This window comes from Verticillium nonalfalfae, assembly GCF_003724135.2.
Source record: "Verticillium nonalfalfae strain VnAa140/NRRL 66861 chromosome Unknown scaffold_16, whole genome shotgun sequence".
Taxonomy (NCBI): domain Eukaryota; kingdom Fungi; phylum Ascomycota; class Sordariomycetes; order Glomerellales; family Plectosphaerellaceae; genus Verticillium; species Verticillium nonalfalfae.
The window spans coordinates 284,286-302,760 of NW_021167241.1; the positions used below are offsets into that span (position 1 = coordinate 284,286).

The following is an 18,475-nucleotide window of genomic DNA, read 5'->3' on the forward strand; positions in this document are numbered from 1 at the left end:
AGCCTAGCCGACACATCTTACGCCTTTGGCTGACCGCCTTGCTTAGCAGCCCAGTCCTCGACCATTTTCAAAACAAATCTACGGTTGCCGTCGTAACTCACATGCTTCATCCATTCGGCGAGGCTTCTGATCCGTTTAGGGTGAATGCGATCCAAAATCGCAGTGTCGCGGAGCGGGGTACGACCTTCTCCCCAGTAGCGCCACCAAGCGCCAAAGTTGTCGTTCCATTTCATGACAGACTCGTCCCGAGGCGCATCTGGACCAAGTGACCAGTTCACATAGGCTCCCGGGTATGGCTCCGCAACTTTTGCATAGTGCTCGAAGGGCGTCGATTTGAAAACGCCTTGCTTGCCGGTGACCTCGGTAAAGGTTTTGGCAATTTCCGGGAAGCTCACGTTGTCAGTTACGACGGAAAGATCGAGGCCTGCCGCCTCGTCGGGGTTGTCAAACAGCCAAAGGTTATAAACGCCAACATCGTCGAGAGCAATCAGTGGGAGTTTGACATCGTCTACTGTGAAAATTTTCAGCCGAGGCCTGCAATGTGGATGAAGTTTTGAACAAGTCAGAAAAAGCTCACGGGACGGATTGGCCCATAGAAACGATCCGTCAGGCTGCTCGCTGGGAACGAACATTCCGTCGAGAAGCATATCCATGTAGGGTCCGGTGCTGAAGAGAGAGCTCTTCATGCCATCCTGGCCTTGAGCAAGGATAAACTTTCCAATTCGTCCTTTGCCGTCCATGTGGCCGCAGTGGTACGCCTCGTCGTAGTCGACAATGCCCAAGACATATTCAATATTGGCCCAAACGTAGTGCTGCACGCCCTCGCCTCTGGCGATCTCGTACGCTCTGAACCCATAGAACAGCTCGTCCTTCTCCCCCAGAGTGAAGCCGTCGGTGTTGACCCAGGCGCCGTATACGCCTTTGAAAGCCCTGTGCAAGTCCTCCTGGTTGTTCTGGGCGCCTTGAATCAGAGTTACATTCTGCAGAGCTCCGAGCTGTTTGGCACGTGATGATTCGACACTACGAGTCAAGACCCGGACCCGGTATCGTCCACTCGCAGACAAGGCTTTCAGTTGGATTAGCACAAGTATAGTGCGGGAATCATATGGTCTTACCCTTGACAACAGGTGCACCTTGAGCACCTGTGCCGCCGATGACGAGGATTTCCTTCAGTTCGGCCATGATGGTCGCAGAACACTTTGTTTATATTGAATGGTCGAACGTTGAGAAGTTACAATGTATTGCTTGAAGTAGCTTGATGCACCTGAGAATAAGCGCGGTAGCCGACTGGAGAGTTTGCTTTACTGAGTATTTATACAAAGAATGGCCTTTTCCAAAGCGCCGGTGTCGGTCTACTCGTGGTCTCGTGTTGTATCGTTGACTGATCAATCGAATGATTCTCCTGCAGATCGCAACGGAGGCTTCTCCCTGTTCAGGCAACGCCACGATGCATACCGCTTGCACTGCAAATTAAAGCAGTGAATTTGTTGTGGTGGGTTAGGCTTGATTTGCATCGGATGGTTCTGAGCGGTGCTCTTCTAAAGTGGCCGCGGAGGGTTTTCAGCCTCTCAACAGTTAGGCCCTCAACCTGTCTGACAACCGCACCCATCGAGCATGTTGATGACGCCAAATTCTCCTTCTAGTTCCTTGACAAGCAATCACATCATAGATTGGGATTCGTCAAACGCATGGTAAATCGTATCATGAGATGGACGCAGACGTCAAGGACTATTCGCCACATGGTGAGTGTTGTGAAACGCGCCCATTCTACGGAGGCAACACGATTACCAATCTACGCCTGTAGCACCAAAGAAACCGCTATCTGACAAGTTCTGGAGCGTAAATATTGCAAATTGAATGCAAGTTTACGGATATCTGGCCTTCGCTTCCAACACCTCGCACTCCTCACAGGTAAAAGTAGCAAAACGGACCTGACAGTGTGTCCATAACCTCCGCAATCATGATCTTGTCGCCAGCATACCCCATGTCAATGATGTCACTAAGCCTGGTCTTCTCCGAGGGCGGCTGGTTGGCCCAAGTCCTGTGGCCATACTTGCCACCGTTGAGCTGGCAGTGGCGTGACTTGGGGTCAAGAGCTTGCCTGTAGAAAGTCAGTGTTGGTGCCGGCCAGAAAATAGGCAATGCGTCATACCAGAGAGTCCACATGCGATCCATCATGCAGTGGTGGGCGTAGAAAGCAGGGTCTCCAGGAGACGTAAACAGATCACCACCGGGATCGCCGCTTGACTGAGTGTCAGTATAAACCAGCAATCGAGCTGAAACTAAGCGTAACTGACCTGATGGTGTAGTGAATGCCACCGTGAGGACCTATCTCGATTGTGTATGGAACACCCTCAGATAGCAAACGGTACTGCTCGATGTTGGGTTTCTGCAGAAGGTCTGACACATGTCAGCGCATGCCGCCGTCTTGAATTCTCACGGGACGTACTCAGAACGGTGGTGTAATTTGCGTAGCGAAGATTCATCGCCGGTCCGACATCTCTCTTCAGGCCGCGGGGGTTATAACCAAGGCCACCGTCGGGGCCAGGCGCTGTGCCCTGCAGGCCACCGACAGGTCCCAGATTGACAGTCATGTTGGCAAAGGGCCCGGTCCTCACGAAACCGCCGCCGAGACCAGCCGGCAACGAAATGTTTCCGCCGCCAACTCCAGGAGGAGGCACGATGACAGGACCTTCATGCGGGACGTACTCGCCGTTGCCTCCCAGGCTGTAAGGATCACCGTTGAAGATGGGCGACTTTTCCGGAGCAGAAGCATACCTGGGCCAGTCCCAGTAGGGTAGATAGCCCGTGTAATTACACTCGTCGCGAAGAGCAGTTTCGTATTCGTACAAAAACCAGCGATGCCATGGCATGAAGCATCCGGTATAATGAATGGTCAAGGTCTGTTGGATGTGGGTCACGACGAAATCATCATACTGCCGTGTGTGAGTAGCCCGGGCGATAAACGACAGGGAGATGTGGTCAGGGAACTCACTCGTGACTTAGCACCAGATGAGACGTTGGCAGGTGTTCGCGCGGGTAGAGTCTGGAGGCACTTGATAGCATTGACGTAAGAAAGACGCTCCTCTTCAGAGAGCGAGCCGCTGCAGCAGAGAATCAGCGAGGTGCTCGCACCAGGTCGGTGGTGGTTGGTATTTTGCAACATCGACTTACTACTCTCGGCGGAACACAACATTTCTCCCGTGGCAGCTCGCTTCTTCGCCGCGCTTGCGAAGTTTGGCTTCTCTGTCATCCAGTGCCTTGAGAACACTGGCTTTGATGTCCTCGACCAACCCAGAAACCTGAGCTTCGTCCGAAGCATCACCGCGGGGATGCACGGCCGGAATGGCTAAAGCGACCGAGGTCAGGGCAACTGAGGTAAGGATCGACACGAATCTCATCTTGTCGATGGATGGGGTGGAACGGAAGGACACGTGGAAAAAGAAACTATGGCGTTGGGCCTTCAGAACTATCAGACATGATGAAAGTGTGACTGTCAAATTATTGCCCGACACAGAGTCATTATATGGGAACCATGTGTCTAGCTTGCTCGACCGGAATGCGCCAGAATCCCGGGAGCCTCATTTCTTTTCTTCCCCCCTGATGGTGATGTATCGCGAGTGAAGAGGACCTTATGCAGGCCGAGCTTAGCCGGGCCCAGGGTCCGGTGAGGAGAAAACAGGCTGTGGCGTATCAGCTACCGGCACTTGCGAAAGCGATACTCCCACACTTGTTCTCTCAATGCTAAAGCCATACATGTACAGACCAGTGGTTGTGCCACCATAACTGGAGAAACCGACACAGTCCGCCCAATTTGCCTGAAACTAGCTCTCCCTTTACCAATTGAGAGCTGGAAAACGATGCTTTTCAAACAGTGTCGTACTGTGGCTCCAGCTCTACCATGCTTGGTTGACTGGTGGCTGTCCCTGATTGATTTGCACGCACCTGAGGATGAGACTTCCCGAATGTTGTTGGACCGCTCATCATTGCCACCCAGGGGCATTGCTACGCTGCTAGTGTCGATGAGTTCTTTGTATGCCACCAAGGTAATCTAGTCCGCCAAGTTTCGCTTCGGGCAACCTCGAAACGACATGATCTCCTGATCCCGGCTCTCACCGAGTCAGTCCTCATGGGTGTCGGTTCGGAGGGGGGGATCCACCTGGCACCGGGGCTTCCCGTGTGACCGGACCGACGTATTGAAGCTTCTTTGGTCCGGCTGTCCCTGCAGTCGTTCGGGGGTCCACTCGCGGACGCGTCCTTTTCTCCCATGCCTCGAAGGGGTGAAGGGGGGAGAGAGGAGTAAGGCTTGATGTCCCGCGGGCCGCTATTGCTCGGGCTGCAGGGCCGTTGAGCGATACGGCGAGTCATCACTGTTGTTACCATTCGTGTCGTTGGTCGAATGGCTTTGCTGACCTCTGATTACCCCCGTCCTGGGTGTTGCCGGTTGGTGATACAGCATCCCTACAATGCATGACACCCTGCCCCATCAGATTGCGCGTTTCCCCTGAACACCATAGGTGGTGTACTAGTTGGTAGGAATTGTTGCCTTGGTTGGAAGGCACTATTCTGATGCTTTTTCGAGCCTTTGCCCCGCCACGTCTCGGAAGGATCGGCAGTTCGGTGGAGGCTAGGGCTAGACACCAACACCTCCGTCCGAAGGTTAATCAGTAACCAAAACTGTACTACGCCTCTTGACAATGAACAGTCAGGCCATTCGGTCTGGTAGCCTCGCCGAGGGACGTTCATGCTGTGCAAATTTCCCTGACCATCAGAGTTTATGCATGTTGTTGTATGGGCGCTGCGGACGTGGCAACGTACCCCCTCCGTATCGCTTACAACCCCCCTGGTCTGCCGAACACCAGTGGGATGGTACGTAGGCGAACATCCCGTAGGCGAACATCGCGGCCGCAGAACTATTGTGGACATGTGCCAAGTGTGTCCGTTATTGAGCGACTAAGACACTCTCGAAACGTCAGAATTAAGAACAGCGCCAGTCCCGCGGTCAATGTCTCTGCACAACGCCCACCCATCTTCTTCGCAACGGCTGCTGTTATTCCAAAAGTCCTGACAAGATGGACGGCGCAACTCCCCTCCCAGCCGATTTGAACCGTGGCCCCGAGATTCTAGGAGTCTGCGGGGCCATGGTTGGCCTTGCTCTGGTCTTCGTGGTGCTGCGTGTGTATGTCAGGGTCGCCATCATCCGACAGCTGGGCTGGGATGACTATTGTATGATTGTTGCCATGGTACGTCCTATCAAGATTCTCGCTCACGACCTCTTGGCTTGACAAGAGCAAACTAACATGTACTACCTCCAGGCCGTCATGTTCGCAGAGATGATGGTCATTATACCGCAAGTTGGGTACGGAGCCGGCCGCCATGTCGAGTTTATCGAACCCAAGTCCAATGTGGTCGAAGGCTTGCGTCTCAACTTTGTCACACAGCCTCTCTGCTTGATAGCCCTGTGCCTGACTAAAGTCAGTGTCGGGCTGTTTCTGCTGCGAATGACTCCCTCCGCCAGGTTTAGAAAGTTTATCCTGGGCGTGATGGTTTTTACCGTCTTGTCGGCTACAGGCAACCTCCGTGGGTGAACCCCAACTCCAGCTGCCACGAACTGAGAGACGACTAACAGCACAGTGACCGTCTTCTTTCAATGCAGGCCCTTAGCTTATGCTTGGGACATTTCGATTCCCAACGGCCAATGCATCCCACCGGCTCACCTCAAATTCGCAGCCTTCTTCAACTCGAGCGTCTCGGTTGTGACCGACTTTATTTTCGCTGTGCTGCCGGTACCGATCCTGTGGAATGTTCAGCTCAACTGGAAAGTCAAGTCCGCCGTGGCCGCCATCTTGTCGTTGGGCATCTTGTAAGCAGCCCGTTCAACAGATCTCAACGTCGCATCCTTGGGCCCTTTTTACTGACTTGGTCAAGCGCTACGGCGGCAGCCATTGTGAAGATTACGTTCCTCGGCCAGTACGGAAAACACGGAGACTTCCTCTTCGACAGCTCCGATCTCACCATTTGGTACGTGAATTGCATTCAACGATGCCAGTAGAACTGGATGAACATGCTGACACGCCGACTCCAGGACCACCGTCGAGATCTGCACCGCAATCGTCGCAGCCTGCATCCCCTGCCTCAAACCCCTATTCAAAGCCATGCTGCGCGGCTCGTCGGCCGACAAGTACCCTACCGGCTACAAGATCAGGAGCGGCTACACGCGCAACAACACGACGGATCTGGACACCAGGCCCCCGCGCTCCGATTTCGGCAACATTGAGCTGTTCACCCGCGCCAGTACCATACACGAGATCCATGGTGGGTTTGGGCTCAAGAGCGGATCGGAGGAGAGCATCATTCCCCAGAAGGATCTCGGGGGAGACGGCATTGTCAAGACTGTCAATATCTCCGTCTCTGTGGATGAGGAGCGGAAGAAGCCGAAGGAGGTCCTGTAATTGTCTGCTGTGCAGAAAATGAACCCTACAATGGCGAGATGGAGAAAAACAGTGCACTACAGCAACCCTAACCTGATGATGCAACCAGAACGAGCTCTGAATGCTGTGCTTGCTTTTGCTGTGGGCAGCAGTCCCAGGTAGGGCGGCTTTCAAGGTTTTAGCGTCGCTGATCTGCTGACGCTTGGTTCAGCTGGGCCGGGGAACAGACAGGGCCTGGGATCATGCTTGCTTCTGTGGAATCAGACGATGCACGGCCATGGCGGGGAGAAGATCGGCGGCCTTGGCACGCCTTGCGCTGTCGAGCTAAGCTTGGTCCTCTAAACAGTTCCGAAGAAGCCGACAGCTCCGAGCGCCAACCAATCGCCCCCATAGCAACACATTCACTTGAATCCTTATGCACGAACCCATCGTCACGGCCCAGCCCTTGGGTCGAATAGCAGATATGCTTATGCAAAGTTGCACGCCTTGAAGTGACCCGTATTGATCGCTCGACTGGAGCAGGCCCCGAGTCGGCCGGCCTTCCGCGTCGTGCGGGTTTGAAGGCCGCCGGATTCCCGTTCGGGGAAGCCGTCAAAGCTGGTGCCGTACAGCGCGACGGCATGAGCGATGGCCTTGGTATTGATCTCCAGGAATTCGTAACTCATGTTGCCAATGGTGTCGTATTGGGTGTGATAGTTCGGGTCATGAATGATGCCAGCAATGCCTCCGAACAGCGCAACCTCCTCCTCGGTCTTGATCTCGTCGGCACCAGTAAACAGACCGCCGGAGGGGATGCCCGCATCTAGGAACGGACCGTAGTCTGACCGGCCGGAGAACTCGGTGGGCAGCAGAGGAAGGTCCTGCGATGCGAAGTAATCTTCAAACAGGGCCTCGGCCTCGGCAGAGCCAGGTGGGCCTGAAAGCCCAAAGGCACTTCCGTCACCATCGTAAACGGCAAGGATTCCGTTGCCGGACCCGACCATGTCGAAGTTGAGGTAGAGTCTGACCTTGTCGAGTTCTTCTTGCTCGGCCGTGGCGACGTAGTATGTCGACCCAAGCAGGCCCGACTCCTCGGCCGTCCACCAGCCGAAACGGATGGTTGAATTGGTCACATAACGAGCGAGCTGACGGGCAACCTCGAGGATCGCGATGCTGCCGCTTCCGTTGTCGTTGATGCCTGGGCCCTCGGCAACGCTGTCCAAATGAGCGCCTACGAAGAGAATGTTGTCGGGGTCGCCCCTGGTCGTAGTTGCGATAATGTTATCACTACGGTAGAGGAGGTTAGCTTCGAATGATAAACGCCAACTCTCATGGGTTGGCCTGCATACCTGTACCAGATGTCTCCAGCAGTGGCAGTGTAGAAGCTATCGACTATGATTTCCTCGCCAGCTTGAAGCCTGGCTGACAATGCCAGTCCGAGTTCGTTCGAGATGCCTGATGTCGGGACGGTGGGGCCCTCCGGCAGGTCTTCGTAGGAGAGCACGCCGTTGATGGGGGGCGCTCCCAGGACGTAATCAAAGATGACTAGAGCCGCAGCCCCAGCAGCACCAGCGTTGGCTGACTTGAGGGCAAACGAGCAGGAGCCGCCTTGGGGACCTCTCGAGATGAGGCCGATGTTGCCCTCGATCTCGGGAGGAAAGTCTTGCGTCTGCAACTGTTCGTTACAATCATAGTCAAGGCAGTATGTCTGTTACTTACTCCATTACATCCATAGGCATTGACCCAGATCAGTCCGAGCCCCTCAAGTGTGGCGTTCTTGGAGAACTGGAACGTCTGAGACTCCACCTCTTCGCCATCTATAGTCACAGCGCCCTCGTTGAAGAACTCAACAACATCAGCATAGGTTTGACGTTCGATATCGTAGTAGTCGCCCAGAGCTTTGAGGTTCTCAACCACGTAATCGGCGGTCCTGTTGTACCCAACGGATCCAGCCAGGCGGAAGTACTCGGAGTCGTAGGCGATATCAGAGAAGGCCTCGGCATGCGTCTTGAGGTTCTCGAGCTTGATGGCGTTTTGCAGTTTCTCCTGCAGCGTCGTTTTAGCTAGAGCATAAAGCATAGGAGGTGAATTGGGCGGCATGTACCGAATCCACAGGCTTCCAAGGGACACACGGCGTTTGCGCAAACACCGAGCGAGCGAGCATCGCCGCAGCAACAGCGGAGGTCAAACACTTCATCATGATGGTCGTATTCTGATTGCAGTTGGGTTCTCGAGCAAACAACGGTCCAGAGAGAGAACAAATGCAAAAAAAAAACAGGGCATGCCACTGAGCCGACCTGCGAACGCACATTGGTATTCCAGTCAGGGTCGAGCTGCTTTTGAAGCTGCTTGACAAGGCTCGGATGACCATGACGACGGCGAAACCCCTGCGCCGTCAGTCGAGTGTTACCCTATCACAACCAGAAGAGATGAGAATATGCTGTTGACCGGTCTGCGGCTCTCAACATGCATCAATTCGACCTTCCGCTTTGGTCATAGGAGGTGAGTTAGGGCGAGGGGCCACGACGACGTGGTGATGCGATCACTGATGAGCTGCGGGTAGCCTCCGCGAAGCTGTGAGCAGCGATGCAAGACAGCGATGCCAGCCTGCATGTCGATTGATTGTGCATGGCGCCGCTGCTAGGAGGACCTGCTGTATGGGGTTACGCAGCGTAGGACGAGGTGCCAGGTGGATAAATTGAATGTGACCTGGACTGGTCGGATCCTCTCATTTTGTGACAGGTGGCGTGCCTGACCCTACCAGAGTCGAAAGCCAGAAGCTCCTCGTTGGGGTTCTTCGATGCTGTAGCAGAACCGTCATCGAATCGCGATTCCAGGCTTTCCGTCTCATGCAGACAGCTACACCCTCAAGAAGCGCCACCACTGGCGCCCCCGTATGGGTCGAATAGATGACGGTTCGCGGATTGTCATAGTGCAGATAGGTATTTTGCCGGGACAACCCAAGACCCAGAGACTGCGAGCCGGAGTAACAGGTCCTTCCTCCACGCTGCAGACAGCTAGCACGTGGACGACACGAGGGTGTGAACTCACGATTGATGCACCACAACATGCCGGCCAAGGTAGCATCGGCCTTGCCACCCCTCCGATGACGGGACAAGCGGCGCATGGCAGAAGGCTGAGGGCAATCGGAGCTCTGGCCGTCTGTTCCCCCGCTGTGATGGAAAGACTGCAATGGTGGCGGTTCACCCATTTCAGTAGACAGGCTGTCGAATTGCTGTGTGAACCTCGGACTTGTTGAAGATTGGCTCTCTGCTCGATATCGCTTCTACCTCTGGCACAGCATAGATGCCATGTATACTTGCAGGGATGATCCGACAAGGGGGGCCGCGGGATCGGGAACCATTCCTTTTAGGTGTCCATTTTCCACAACGTTTTGGGAGTCCAATTCACATGGTGTCGTTGAGCCTGGGACCGTAGAGTGTGTCGAGAAAGCACCCCAGCGTTGACCCAAGCAATTGAAGCGAAACCAATCCATACAGCCATTCAAGTTTCTGGGTGGAAAGAGTGAAGTATCCGAGAGCCTCGTTTTCAAATTTATCTGCTTAGCAGCTTTAGTAGATAACGTGGCTCATGCAATACTCAGGTATATGCGCTTACGGGCCATAGCCTCTCCATTCTCCACCAAGAAGCTCCCTTGACAGACTCTTGGCTCTGGCCATTCGCAGACCACCATCACCATCACAGCCTTGTTTCCTATTTTGCCACGAACACCTCAGCAGAGCGGCAAAGCCACCTGTTCACCACCTTCTGTCGTCTTCTCCATCCTCGATTACGACGCCTTACGATTTCGAGCGAGCGCAGCATCCATCCGCCCCGCCATGGCGGACGACTTCCCTGACAGCGGATCGAGGGACCGCTCCTACCCCAACAGAGGCGACGACGACGACGACGACAACAACAATCATAGCCGCAGGTCGCCTCCTCGCGGACCTCGCATGCAGTCAAACGACGCTACACACCAACGGTATCAGGACCACAAGGACGGCTACCGGTCTCGGCAGGGTAAAGATCCGAACTGAGCATGCCTTGGCGGAGCAGCGTGATGGGGGTGGACGGGGAGAGCAGATCGCCCGATGAACAATCGGCTGCAAGACATGACCAACTTGGCTTGAGCGTTAGGGCTAACTTCCCCCCGGGCCGACGCGACTATTCTAGGTCTCCCGCGAGGAATGAGCTCTCGTACGACGATGCGCCCCCTGACGACGAGCGGCAGGCGCACGACCCGCGGGACTACTACTACCAAGAGTCCTCTGGCTGGGACGACGAAGGAACCCGCCGCGGCGGCGACCGGGACAGACGGGATCGTGACGGGCGTGGCTGGTCGCGGTCGCAGGCTGGCGATGGGCAGTACGACGACTACCGCGCTTCGGGCCGCCCTGCATCGCCGTCTCGCAAGCTCCAACGATCGCCCACCGATACAATCATCTTGGAGGGCCTGGCGCCAGATCTGACGTCAAACGATGTGAGTCGCCGGACTTTTCTCGACCCGTGATGTCGTTCGCCGTCATTGACTGGACCGACCTGGTTGTAGGTTCGTGATCTCCTCGGCAAGTCGTGCGACATGTCGCGCTATCTCGCCATCGACGTCCGCCTGCCCCCCGGCCGGGCGAGGCGGGCCTTTGTGCAATTCGGACACATCGACGACGCTGTGGACTTTATGCAGGCACACCACTCAAGCCTGTCCTTTGATTTTGATGAGGATCCGAACGATCGGTGGCCGGTGTACATGCACTACGCTCGCAGCAGCCGCGACGAACTCGACGCGCGCGGCGGTGCGGGCAAGGAAGACTGGATCTGTCTCACGGTGAGCCCGAAAAGACACCGGCGACAATTTACATCTGCTAACATGCGACAGTGCGAGTTTTCCAACTATGCCAGCCGCATGAGATGCAAGAGATGCGGCGCGTCACCAGCGGGTTGGTTCTCAACACGCAGAATGGCTAGCAGAATGCTAATACGGGCGTAGATGACGGTCCGCACGACAATATCACGGGCGAGAGCGACGCCGGTACCACGCCGTCCCAGATTCTCGTGTTTTTCCCACTCGCTCCCTCCGTCACCGAAGACGTGCTTGCCGTCGGTGCCTCCAAGCTCGAGCTCGCCGAGAAGCGGCCCGCCCCCAAGCCATCGGGGGAGGGTCCTCCAAAGCTGAAGTCGACAGCACCAACCGGGGACGGAGCCGGTTTTGGTGCCAGACCGGGATCGCTGCACCGTGTCTTCTTGATGCGGCATCGGAACACGGACGAGTCGCTCAAGTTTGGGTTTGCCGAGTTCTGGACGGTCGAAGACGCGCTCGCTGCGCTCGACAAATTCAAGCGGCTGCGCGCGTTCACCATTGCGTCGGCGGCCGTCACCGTCTCAACCATTCACCTGGGTGTGTTCGTGCCTGAGACGAGGGAGATTCTCCCGCCGATCGAGAAGCTGTCGTTCTTCCCGCTTTTCAACCCGACGATACGCGTCAAGTACTGGGAGTCGAGCGTGTATCCCAGCCAGAAGCTCGTGACGGAGGCGGCCCCCGAGCAGCCGAAAGCCAAGGTCGACGAAGAGTCTGCCGACGGCGCCAAGAAGAGCAAGAAGCGCAAGGCGGAGGGGGCGCTTCCCGGGACCTCGAAGAAGGCGGCCCCCATGATGGGCCAGATGGCATTCTGGCAGAAGAAGCACGACGAGATTCACGAGGGTAAGAAGCAGGCGGAGCTCAACGCACAGGAGAGAGAGCAAGAGATGATGGCACGGTCAGGGGAGCGGGCGCCTGTGAAGATTTCCCTCGCTGGGGGCGGCCTCGCGCCCTCGAGTGCTGAGAGTCGCGGGGCCATCACAATCTCACTGTCGAGCGGTGCCGTCGTGGCGTCTGTTTCTGCGTCTACGGCACCAACGTTGGCCGTGCCACGGAAGGATGCGGACGATGCATCCACACCCAAAACCGAGGTGGCCAAAACTGTCGCATCATACGTCGACCGCGAAAAGGTGTGCTGCCTGCTCTGCATGATGAAGTACAAGTCACTCGACGACCTCAACACGCATGAGCGGTCGAGGAATCACAAGACGGCCATGGCAGATGAGGCCAAGGTCAAGGCGGCGCAGCCGCGGATAGCAGCACGCGACAAGCGAACAGCCAAGGCCATCGAAGAGGCTGGCGGACAGGGCGGCAGTCTGGCGCCGCAGGACGACGACGACTCCTCGGCACCGCAGTACAGGGACCGGGCGAAGGAACGACGACAAGTGTTCAGCCAGCCGAACAAACCAGGGGCGCCGCCGCCGGGTGCCAAGTCGGTTCAGCGCAGGGATGACAACAGCAAGGCCCACAGCAGCAAGACGGGGAGCCGCGAGGCCTCGCCCCCAGTGGCGCCGCTGCAGTCCAAGGGATCGGCGATGCTGGCGAAGATGGGTTGGAGTTCGGGGCAGGGTCTCGGGGCCAAGGGCGAAGGGCGCACAGAGGTCATCGAGACGCACGCGTACCAGGAGGGCGTGGGCCTGGGTGCCGAGGGAGGCAACCTCGGCGACGCGGCAGAGCTGGCGCGGCGCAAGACGACCAACAGTTACGCCGACTACGTCGACACGGTGCAGGACAAGGCACGGCAGCGGTATAGCAAGCTCGAGTGACGAGTGATGGCGCCGGCGCCGGCGGCCTGACAGGGCCGGTTCGTGCTTGTAGCGTAGTACTGTAGAGTAGGAGAGGCTGTCTGCGCCCAAGAAAAATCATGGAAGAGATAGATGTCTCCGCGTTCAACGACCTGTTTACCCCCACAGAGAGCAAAGAGCGACGCGACGACGGTAGAAGGCCGCAGTCCGCAGCCTTCGGGTGAAGTCGAGAGTGATTCCGAGGTGGAGCATCTCGAATCAGACTTTTTCGTCGTCATTGGGCGCCTCGTGCCGACTCTTCCCCGTGTGGCATAGACTTTGTCTCTCTCAGTGTGTTATTTCCGCAAGATTTGACTCATCCTCGACTGGCCTTTCATCAGACTCGCGGCCGTGGTCGTGTCTCCGTAGAAGTAGACCAGGTCATTGACTCGTCAGGTGAGGCAGTTCTGCTTCTAGTCAGGCCAAGGCAGATAAGCAGTTTATCGGATGGATGGACCCCGCCACCCCGCCAAAAACATCATGTTGACCATCTTCTCTCACCAGTCTACAGAAGTCACTCCCATCGTTTGAAACCGTCACATCATCACATCGAACAGTCCCCACACCGCCGCCATGTCGTCGTCAGCCCCCCTCACGACGCTCTCGCTGCCGTCCCTCGACAGGATCGCGTCCGGCAAGGTGCGCGACCTCTTTGCGCTGCCCGACGACCCGACGTCGCTGCTCTTCGTCGCGACGGACCGCATCTCGGCCTACGACGTCATCCTCCAGAACGGCATCCCCAACAAGGGCGCCGTGCTGACGCTGCTGTCGCAGTTCTGGTTCCGCCTGCTCGCCGAGCGCGTGCCCGACCTGCGCACGCACTTCCTGTCGCTCGGCGCCCCGGCCTCGCTGCCGCTGACGCCGGCCGAGCGCGCCCTGACGGCCCACCGCGCCATGCGCGTGCGCCGCCTCAAGGTGTTCCCCGTCGAGGCCATCGTGCGCGGCTACCTCGCCGGCTCGGGCTACGCCGAGTACGCCCAGAGCTCGACCGTCCACGGCATCCCGCTGCCCGCCGGCCTGCGCCGCTGCGAGAAGCTGCCGACGCCCCTCTACACGCCCTCGACCAAGGCCGACCAGGGCCAGCACGACGAGAACATCCACCCCGACGCCGCCGCCGCCCTCGTCGGCGCCGCCTACGCCCCGCGCATCGAGCGCCTCGCCCTCGCCCTCTACACCGCCGCCGCCGAGTACGCCCTCGCGCGCGGCGTCATCATCGCCGACACCAAGTTCGAGTTTGGCCTCGACGAGGCCACCGACGACATTGTCCTCGTCGACGAGACCCTGACCCCCGACAGCTCGCGCTTCTGGCCCGCCGACCGCTACGAGGTCGGCCGCGAGCAGGAGAGCTTCGACAAGCAGTTTGTCCGCGACTGGCTCGTCGCCCGCGGCCTCAAGGGCGTCGACGGCGTCGCCGTCCCCGACGACGTCGCCGCCCAGACGGCCGAGAAGTACCGCGAGATCTTCGAAAAGCTCACCGGCGAGCCCTTTGAGGCGGCAGTCGCTCGCGTCGGCGCCGCGTAGCGTCGGCAGACAGTCTGACCCGGCACGTCGTTGCTGAAAAGCGTCTTTCTAGATATGGCTTACCAATTCAATGCATCTTCATGTTCCGTGGACCTTGCTCGTGGCATGCTCGCTTTGGTGACGACGGGAACGAGCAGACATCAGAGCACAGCACTGTCTGGCCGCTGTCTCAGTCTCGCCCGGCCTCGCGTTCTTCGTCGACGCGCCAGCATAGCAACTCCCCCTTGGGTGAACCAGAGCCTGTAAACGGGGGTTATCAATAAATCAGCATCACCTCGACACAAACACATCAGGTCAGCTTCTGTATTAATCCTCGCCTCCGCGAGCCATCCTACTCAAACATCAAGCGGCTACCAGCCACGCCTATGCCAGACTCTTATGAAAGAAAAAAAGAAAAGAAAACCACGACCAAGAACATCCCCAAGCCAGCTGCAAAAGCGCAAACCGGCGGAGAGAAAGAGAGAGGGAGAGAGAGAGAGAGAGCAGCCCTGATGTCCCCGCCTCCTGACTCCGTTTCGTCCAGTCTAATGGGTCCCCCAAAAGTTGATCCAGACACCCGATCCATCCGTTCGTCTTCCCTTTCTTTTTGTACCTTTGCCGTATGCTGTATCATGGTGCTGTTCGGGTGGTCTCCCTGGGTAGTCTCGGATGGTGTGTCGATAGAAAATATTCAGCCCTGTGCGACGACCACGCCTGAAATCATGCGAGCAAAGAACGCTGTAGCAAAACATAGGGACGCCGCATAGCCAGCCCGCCAGAAATCATAATGCAGTTATGCGGTAGCTTCGTTCGCGAGCCACCACACTCAGACGCGGCTGTAGCTCGCGCTGGTGCGGCTTCGCTCATCCTCCTCAAGCACATCGCTAAGCCTAGTGGGATGATGATGGGAAACTCGAGGGACCTCCTCCCAGCCTGGCGCCCCATATCCCTGGCCCGAGTAATCTTGCTGTGGTGGCGCCGGCGCGTGCGGCACCTGCTGCGGTCTGCCCGATGTGGCCGGCGGCGGCTGCGAGTAGCCAGCGCTGGGCGGCTGCGTCGCTGGTGTCTCGTACTCTTCTGCGCCCTCGTCAGAAATCGGCGACGGCGGGGCACGGTAAGGAACCTTGTTCCCGCGCTGGTCGCGAATGTATTGACCGTGGGCATCAATCTCATACTCACTTTCGCTGTAGCCTCCCTCCGATCCGCCGCCGCCGCCGCCACCGCCATACGAGTACGTCGCAGTCGCGGGCTGCGGATCGACAGCTGCCGGCTGCGAATAGAGAGGACCGCTGGTAGCGGCCGGCGCAGAAGTCGTAGGGTTGGCCGGCGCAGAGCTTTGCGCGTATTCGTCGCTGTAGGCGCTACCTGAATTGCCGGCGTATTCCGTCTGCTGCGGCGCGGGGCCACCCTGGCGAGCGCTGCCGTGGCGACTGGGAACGCCTTGGGTCATGGGGACGACCTGAACTCCACCGACGATGGTGGGCTGGCCGCTCTGCAGCGACAGCGTGCGCTCGCGTTCCTCTTGCTCGCGGCGGCCGAGCTCCTCCCAGGCGCGCCGAGCCTCCTCCTTGGAGATCTGGAGCTCCTTGCGCATCTCCTCGAAGCGAGTCTTGTTCATCGAGTTGTTCTGCTCGTTCGCGACAGCCTCACGGATCGCATCCGCGCGAGCTCGACGCTCTTCGTCGAGAGCCGTCTCAAGCATGGCATTGACTTCTTGCGCCCTCTCGAGGTCGGCCCTCGTCTCAAAGAACCAGCGCTGAAATTTGCGTTCTGAGCTGGCACGAAGACGCTGCAGCTCTACGACGGCATGGAACAGGTTAGCACCGGCCGCTGACAGATCCGTGACCTGGCGGGACAGGGCTTGATTGACCGGATCGCGTTCAATATCCTTGTTGTTCTCCTCGAGGCGGCGAATCCAAAAGTTGGTCAAGCCCTCCCAGTGAGCAGAAAGCGTCTCCCAGCGCTCAAAGGCGTGGGGGAACGAGTTTCTAGGCCTTGCTCCTCCAGCAGCGTCGGATGGCTGCGCGGGAGGCGGCTGCGTTGCGGTGGCGGCGGGAGGCTGCGCGGCGCTGGACTGCCGCGGGGCCGTGTTATACGAGGTTTGCGGCTGTGACTGGCTCTGCGACGAGGCGCGCGCCGGCCGTTGCTGCACTGTGGTGGAGGTATCTCTCTGTCGAGAAGAAGCGGGGTTTGTCCGCGGCGCCGCGGCGTCCGAGCCACCGGTTGGCCGACGTTGCGGTGTCGTGGGAGTGTGTTGTGTTTGGGAGGCAATGTGCTCAGGGGCGGCGCCACTGGCTTGGCCTCCCGCAGCAGCGCCAGCCGATGCGGCTGCGCGACGCTCCGAGTTGCGTCTCTGGGTACCCTCCAGCAGCTGGGCCTCCTGTTCGGCTCGCTGTCTCTCTGCATGCATCTGCTCCTGTTCAGCCCGGTGGCGCGCCGCTTCTCTCGCCGCCCGCTCTTGCATGATCATCCTAGGCCCGCGAATGCCTCCGGGAGAGCCGGTAGGTGCAGGAGCGGCAGCGGGACGGGTGCGCGAAGACGGGACGGGGTTGCCATTGGAGACGGGCGTGCTGCGGCCGCCGGATCCGACAAGGTCAGCCATTTCGCCGCTCTCCTCGACAACGTCGGGCGTGAAGGGATTGGGGTGGCGCAGAGCTTCCTCGAGGGCAAAAAGGATGGCACTGTGCGTGTTCTTGGAGATGCGAAGAGCGGGGTGGAGGTTGTCGGGCTTGTCCTGTCGCCTCGTTGAAGAGGGGGATGCGCGCTGCCACTCGGGAGACGGTTTCTCGGAGGGTGCGGTCTCGTCGAAATCCTCGCTCAGGTCCTGCGATAGGATCCTTCTGGGTTTTGCGGGCTCCTTCTGCTGCTGCGAGTCGCGCGGGCGGATGCGAAGCGGCGAAAGGGGGCGGGGCAGGTCCGACTGCGGCGCATCTGTCGTGACGAAGTGAACGCGGGGTGCGAAGCCGACAGAGGCTGCTTCGAGGTGGACACGGCGAGCAGCCGGGGGGGTCGGGGTAGCGTCGAAGCGCGGGGTGCGACGGAGCGTGCGAAGGTGGGAGGAGCTCGGAGACGGGGTCCTCGCGGCGAGATCGGGGGTCGCGGCTTGAGCTCGAGCGAGGGCGGCGTGCTGACGCTGCTGCAATAGGTGGGGGGGCGTTGAATCGTAAATGTCGTGACGGTCGTGAGAATGGTCGGGGGGAGTTGGTCCCGACAACTTGGCGAGGTTTTCGGGGAGCGCTCGTGGGATCGACAAGTCGGCGGCGTCTTTGGTGTGGGTGACACCACCAACACCTCGCAGGTGGAGAGGCGAGGAACGCTCCAAAACAGACAATGGGGAAAAAGAAGCTCTGGATGAAGGGCGCCCAAGTCAGTGGGTGTTTCAACACGGTGTGGTTGAAGGGCAATTGAACAATAGGGAGCCCACATTCCATCAGGCACGAGCAGAGTTCAGGATGATTGTACTCACACGCTGGGGTGGTGGATTGCTAAGTGCCGCCTTGCTCGGTTGGGGTCAAATGGGTGTTGGGTTGGGTAGCAGTGGGAATGCCAGACAGATGCTTGGTGCCGAAAAAGTGCAAGCAGGTGAGCGAGCGAGAGGAATGGGAGGAACGGAGAAAGAGGTAAGGCAAGTTAGGTAAGTACGGTATGATGGTGTGGTGGAGGTCGACTTGGGACTTGGTCTGAAGCAAAAAGCCTGGTCGGCCAAGTCGAGAGAAAATGGGAGGCTGGAAACTGCAAAATCCAAGGTCCAGAGGTCCCCCAAGCGCGCGTCGCGGCGCTGGTGCTCGTGCTGCGGGAAAAGAGGGTGGCTAGGCGAATCAGGATGGCGTCGCGCCCGGGGCCAGCAGCGTGGCTGCAGTGGCAGGTGAGAAAAGCAATGACCAGGTGTATATGTGTATGTGATATGACCCTGAAGGAATGCCCGG

General features: G+C 58.2%; 7 protein-coding genes across 7 annotated transcripts; 3 read left to right on the forward strand and 4 right to left on the reverse strand.

Moving 5' to 3' along the window:
- Positions 1 to 17: 17 nt before the first annotated feature.
- On the reverse strand, positions 18 to 1,182 carry D7B24_002502 (uncharacterized protein; the record flags this gene model as incomplete). The annotated part of the gene is made up of 3 exons (XM_028636708.1): positions 18 to 511; positions 578 to 1,066; positions 1,116 to 1,182. 3 exons carry the CDS (start codon positions 1,180 to 1,182, stop codon positions 18 to 20), a joined length of 1,050 nt encoding a protein of 349 aa, XP_028497654.1.
- Positions 1,183 to 1,905: 723 nt separating this feature from the next.
- D7B24_002503 (uncharacterized protein) lies at positions 1,906 to 3,401 on the reverse strand (the record flags this gene model as incomplete). Its single annotated transcript, XM_028636709.1, has 6 exons — positions 1,906 to 2,101; positions 2,153 to 2,242; positions 2,298 to 2,400; positions 2,450 to 2,936; positions 2,996 to 3,104; positions 3,175 to 3,401. The coding sequence occupies 6 exons, from the start codon at positions 3,399 to 3,401 to the stop codon at positions 1,906 to 1,908; spliced, it is 1,212 nt and encodes a 403-aa protein (XP_028497655.1).
- Positions 3,402 to 5,072: 1,671 nt separating this feature from the next.
- On the forward strand, positions 5,073 to 6,452 carry D7B24_002504 (uncharacterized protein; the record flags this gene model as incomplete). Its single annotated transcript, XM_028636710.1, has 5 exons — positions 5,073 to 5,243; positions 5,316 to 5,580; positions 5,665 to 5,863; positions 5,929 to 6,021; positions 6,086 to 6,452. 5 exons carry the CDS (start codon positions 5,073 to 5,075, stop codon positions 6,450 to 6,452), a joined length of 1,095 nt encoding a protein of 364 aa, XP_028497656.1.
- Positions 6,453 to 6,898: 446 nt separating this feature from the next.
- Positions 6,899 to 8,510, reverse strand: D7B24_002505 (uncharacterized protein; the record flags this gene model as incomplete). The annotated part of the gene is made up of 3 exons (XM_028636711.1): positions 6,899 to 7,697; positions 7,760 to 8,079; positions 8,130 to 8,510. 3 exons carry the CDS (start codon positions 8,508 to 8,510, stop codon positions 6,899 to 6,901), a joined length of 1,500 nt encoding a protein of 499 aa, XP_028497657.1.
- A 1,739-nt stretch (positions 8,511 to 10,249) lies between these two features.
- Positions 10,250 to 13,031, forward strand: D7B24_002506 (uncharacterized protein; the record flags this gene model as incomplete). The annotated part of the gene is made up of 5 exons (XM_028636712.1): positions 10,250 to 10,395; positions 10,587 to 10,893; positions 10,963 to 11,235; positions 11,287 to 11,347; positions 11,398 to 13,031. 5 exons carry the CDS (start codon positions 10,250 to 10,252, stop codon positions 13,029 to 13,031), a joined length of 2,421 nt encoding a protein of 806 aa, XP_028497658.1.
- Positions 13,032 to 13,622: 591 nt separating this feature from the next.
- Positions 13,623 to 14,570, forward strand: ADE1 (Bifunctional purine biosynthetic protein ade1; the record flags this gene model as incomplete). The annotated part of the gene is made up of 1 exon (XM_028636713.1): positions 13,623 to 14,570. One exon carries the CDS (start codon positions 13,623 to 13,625, stop codon positions 14,568 to 14,570), a length of 948 nt encoding a protein of 315 aa, XP_028497659.1.
- Positions 14,571 to 15,375: 805 nt separating this feature from the next.
- Positions 15,376 to 17,980, reverse strand: D7B24_002508 (uncharacterized protein; the record flags this gene model as incomplete). The annotated part of the gene is made up of 2 exons (XM_028636714.1): positions 15,376 to 17,840; positions 17,974 to 17,980. 2 exons carry the CDS (start codon positions 17,978 to 17,980, stop codon positions 15,376 to 15,378), a joined length of 2,472 nt encoding a protein of 823 aa, XP_028497660.1.
- Positions 17,981 to 18,475: the final 495 nt, after the last annotated feature.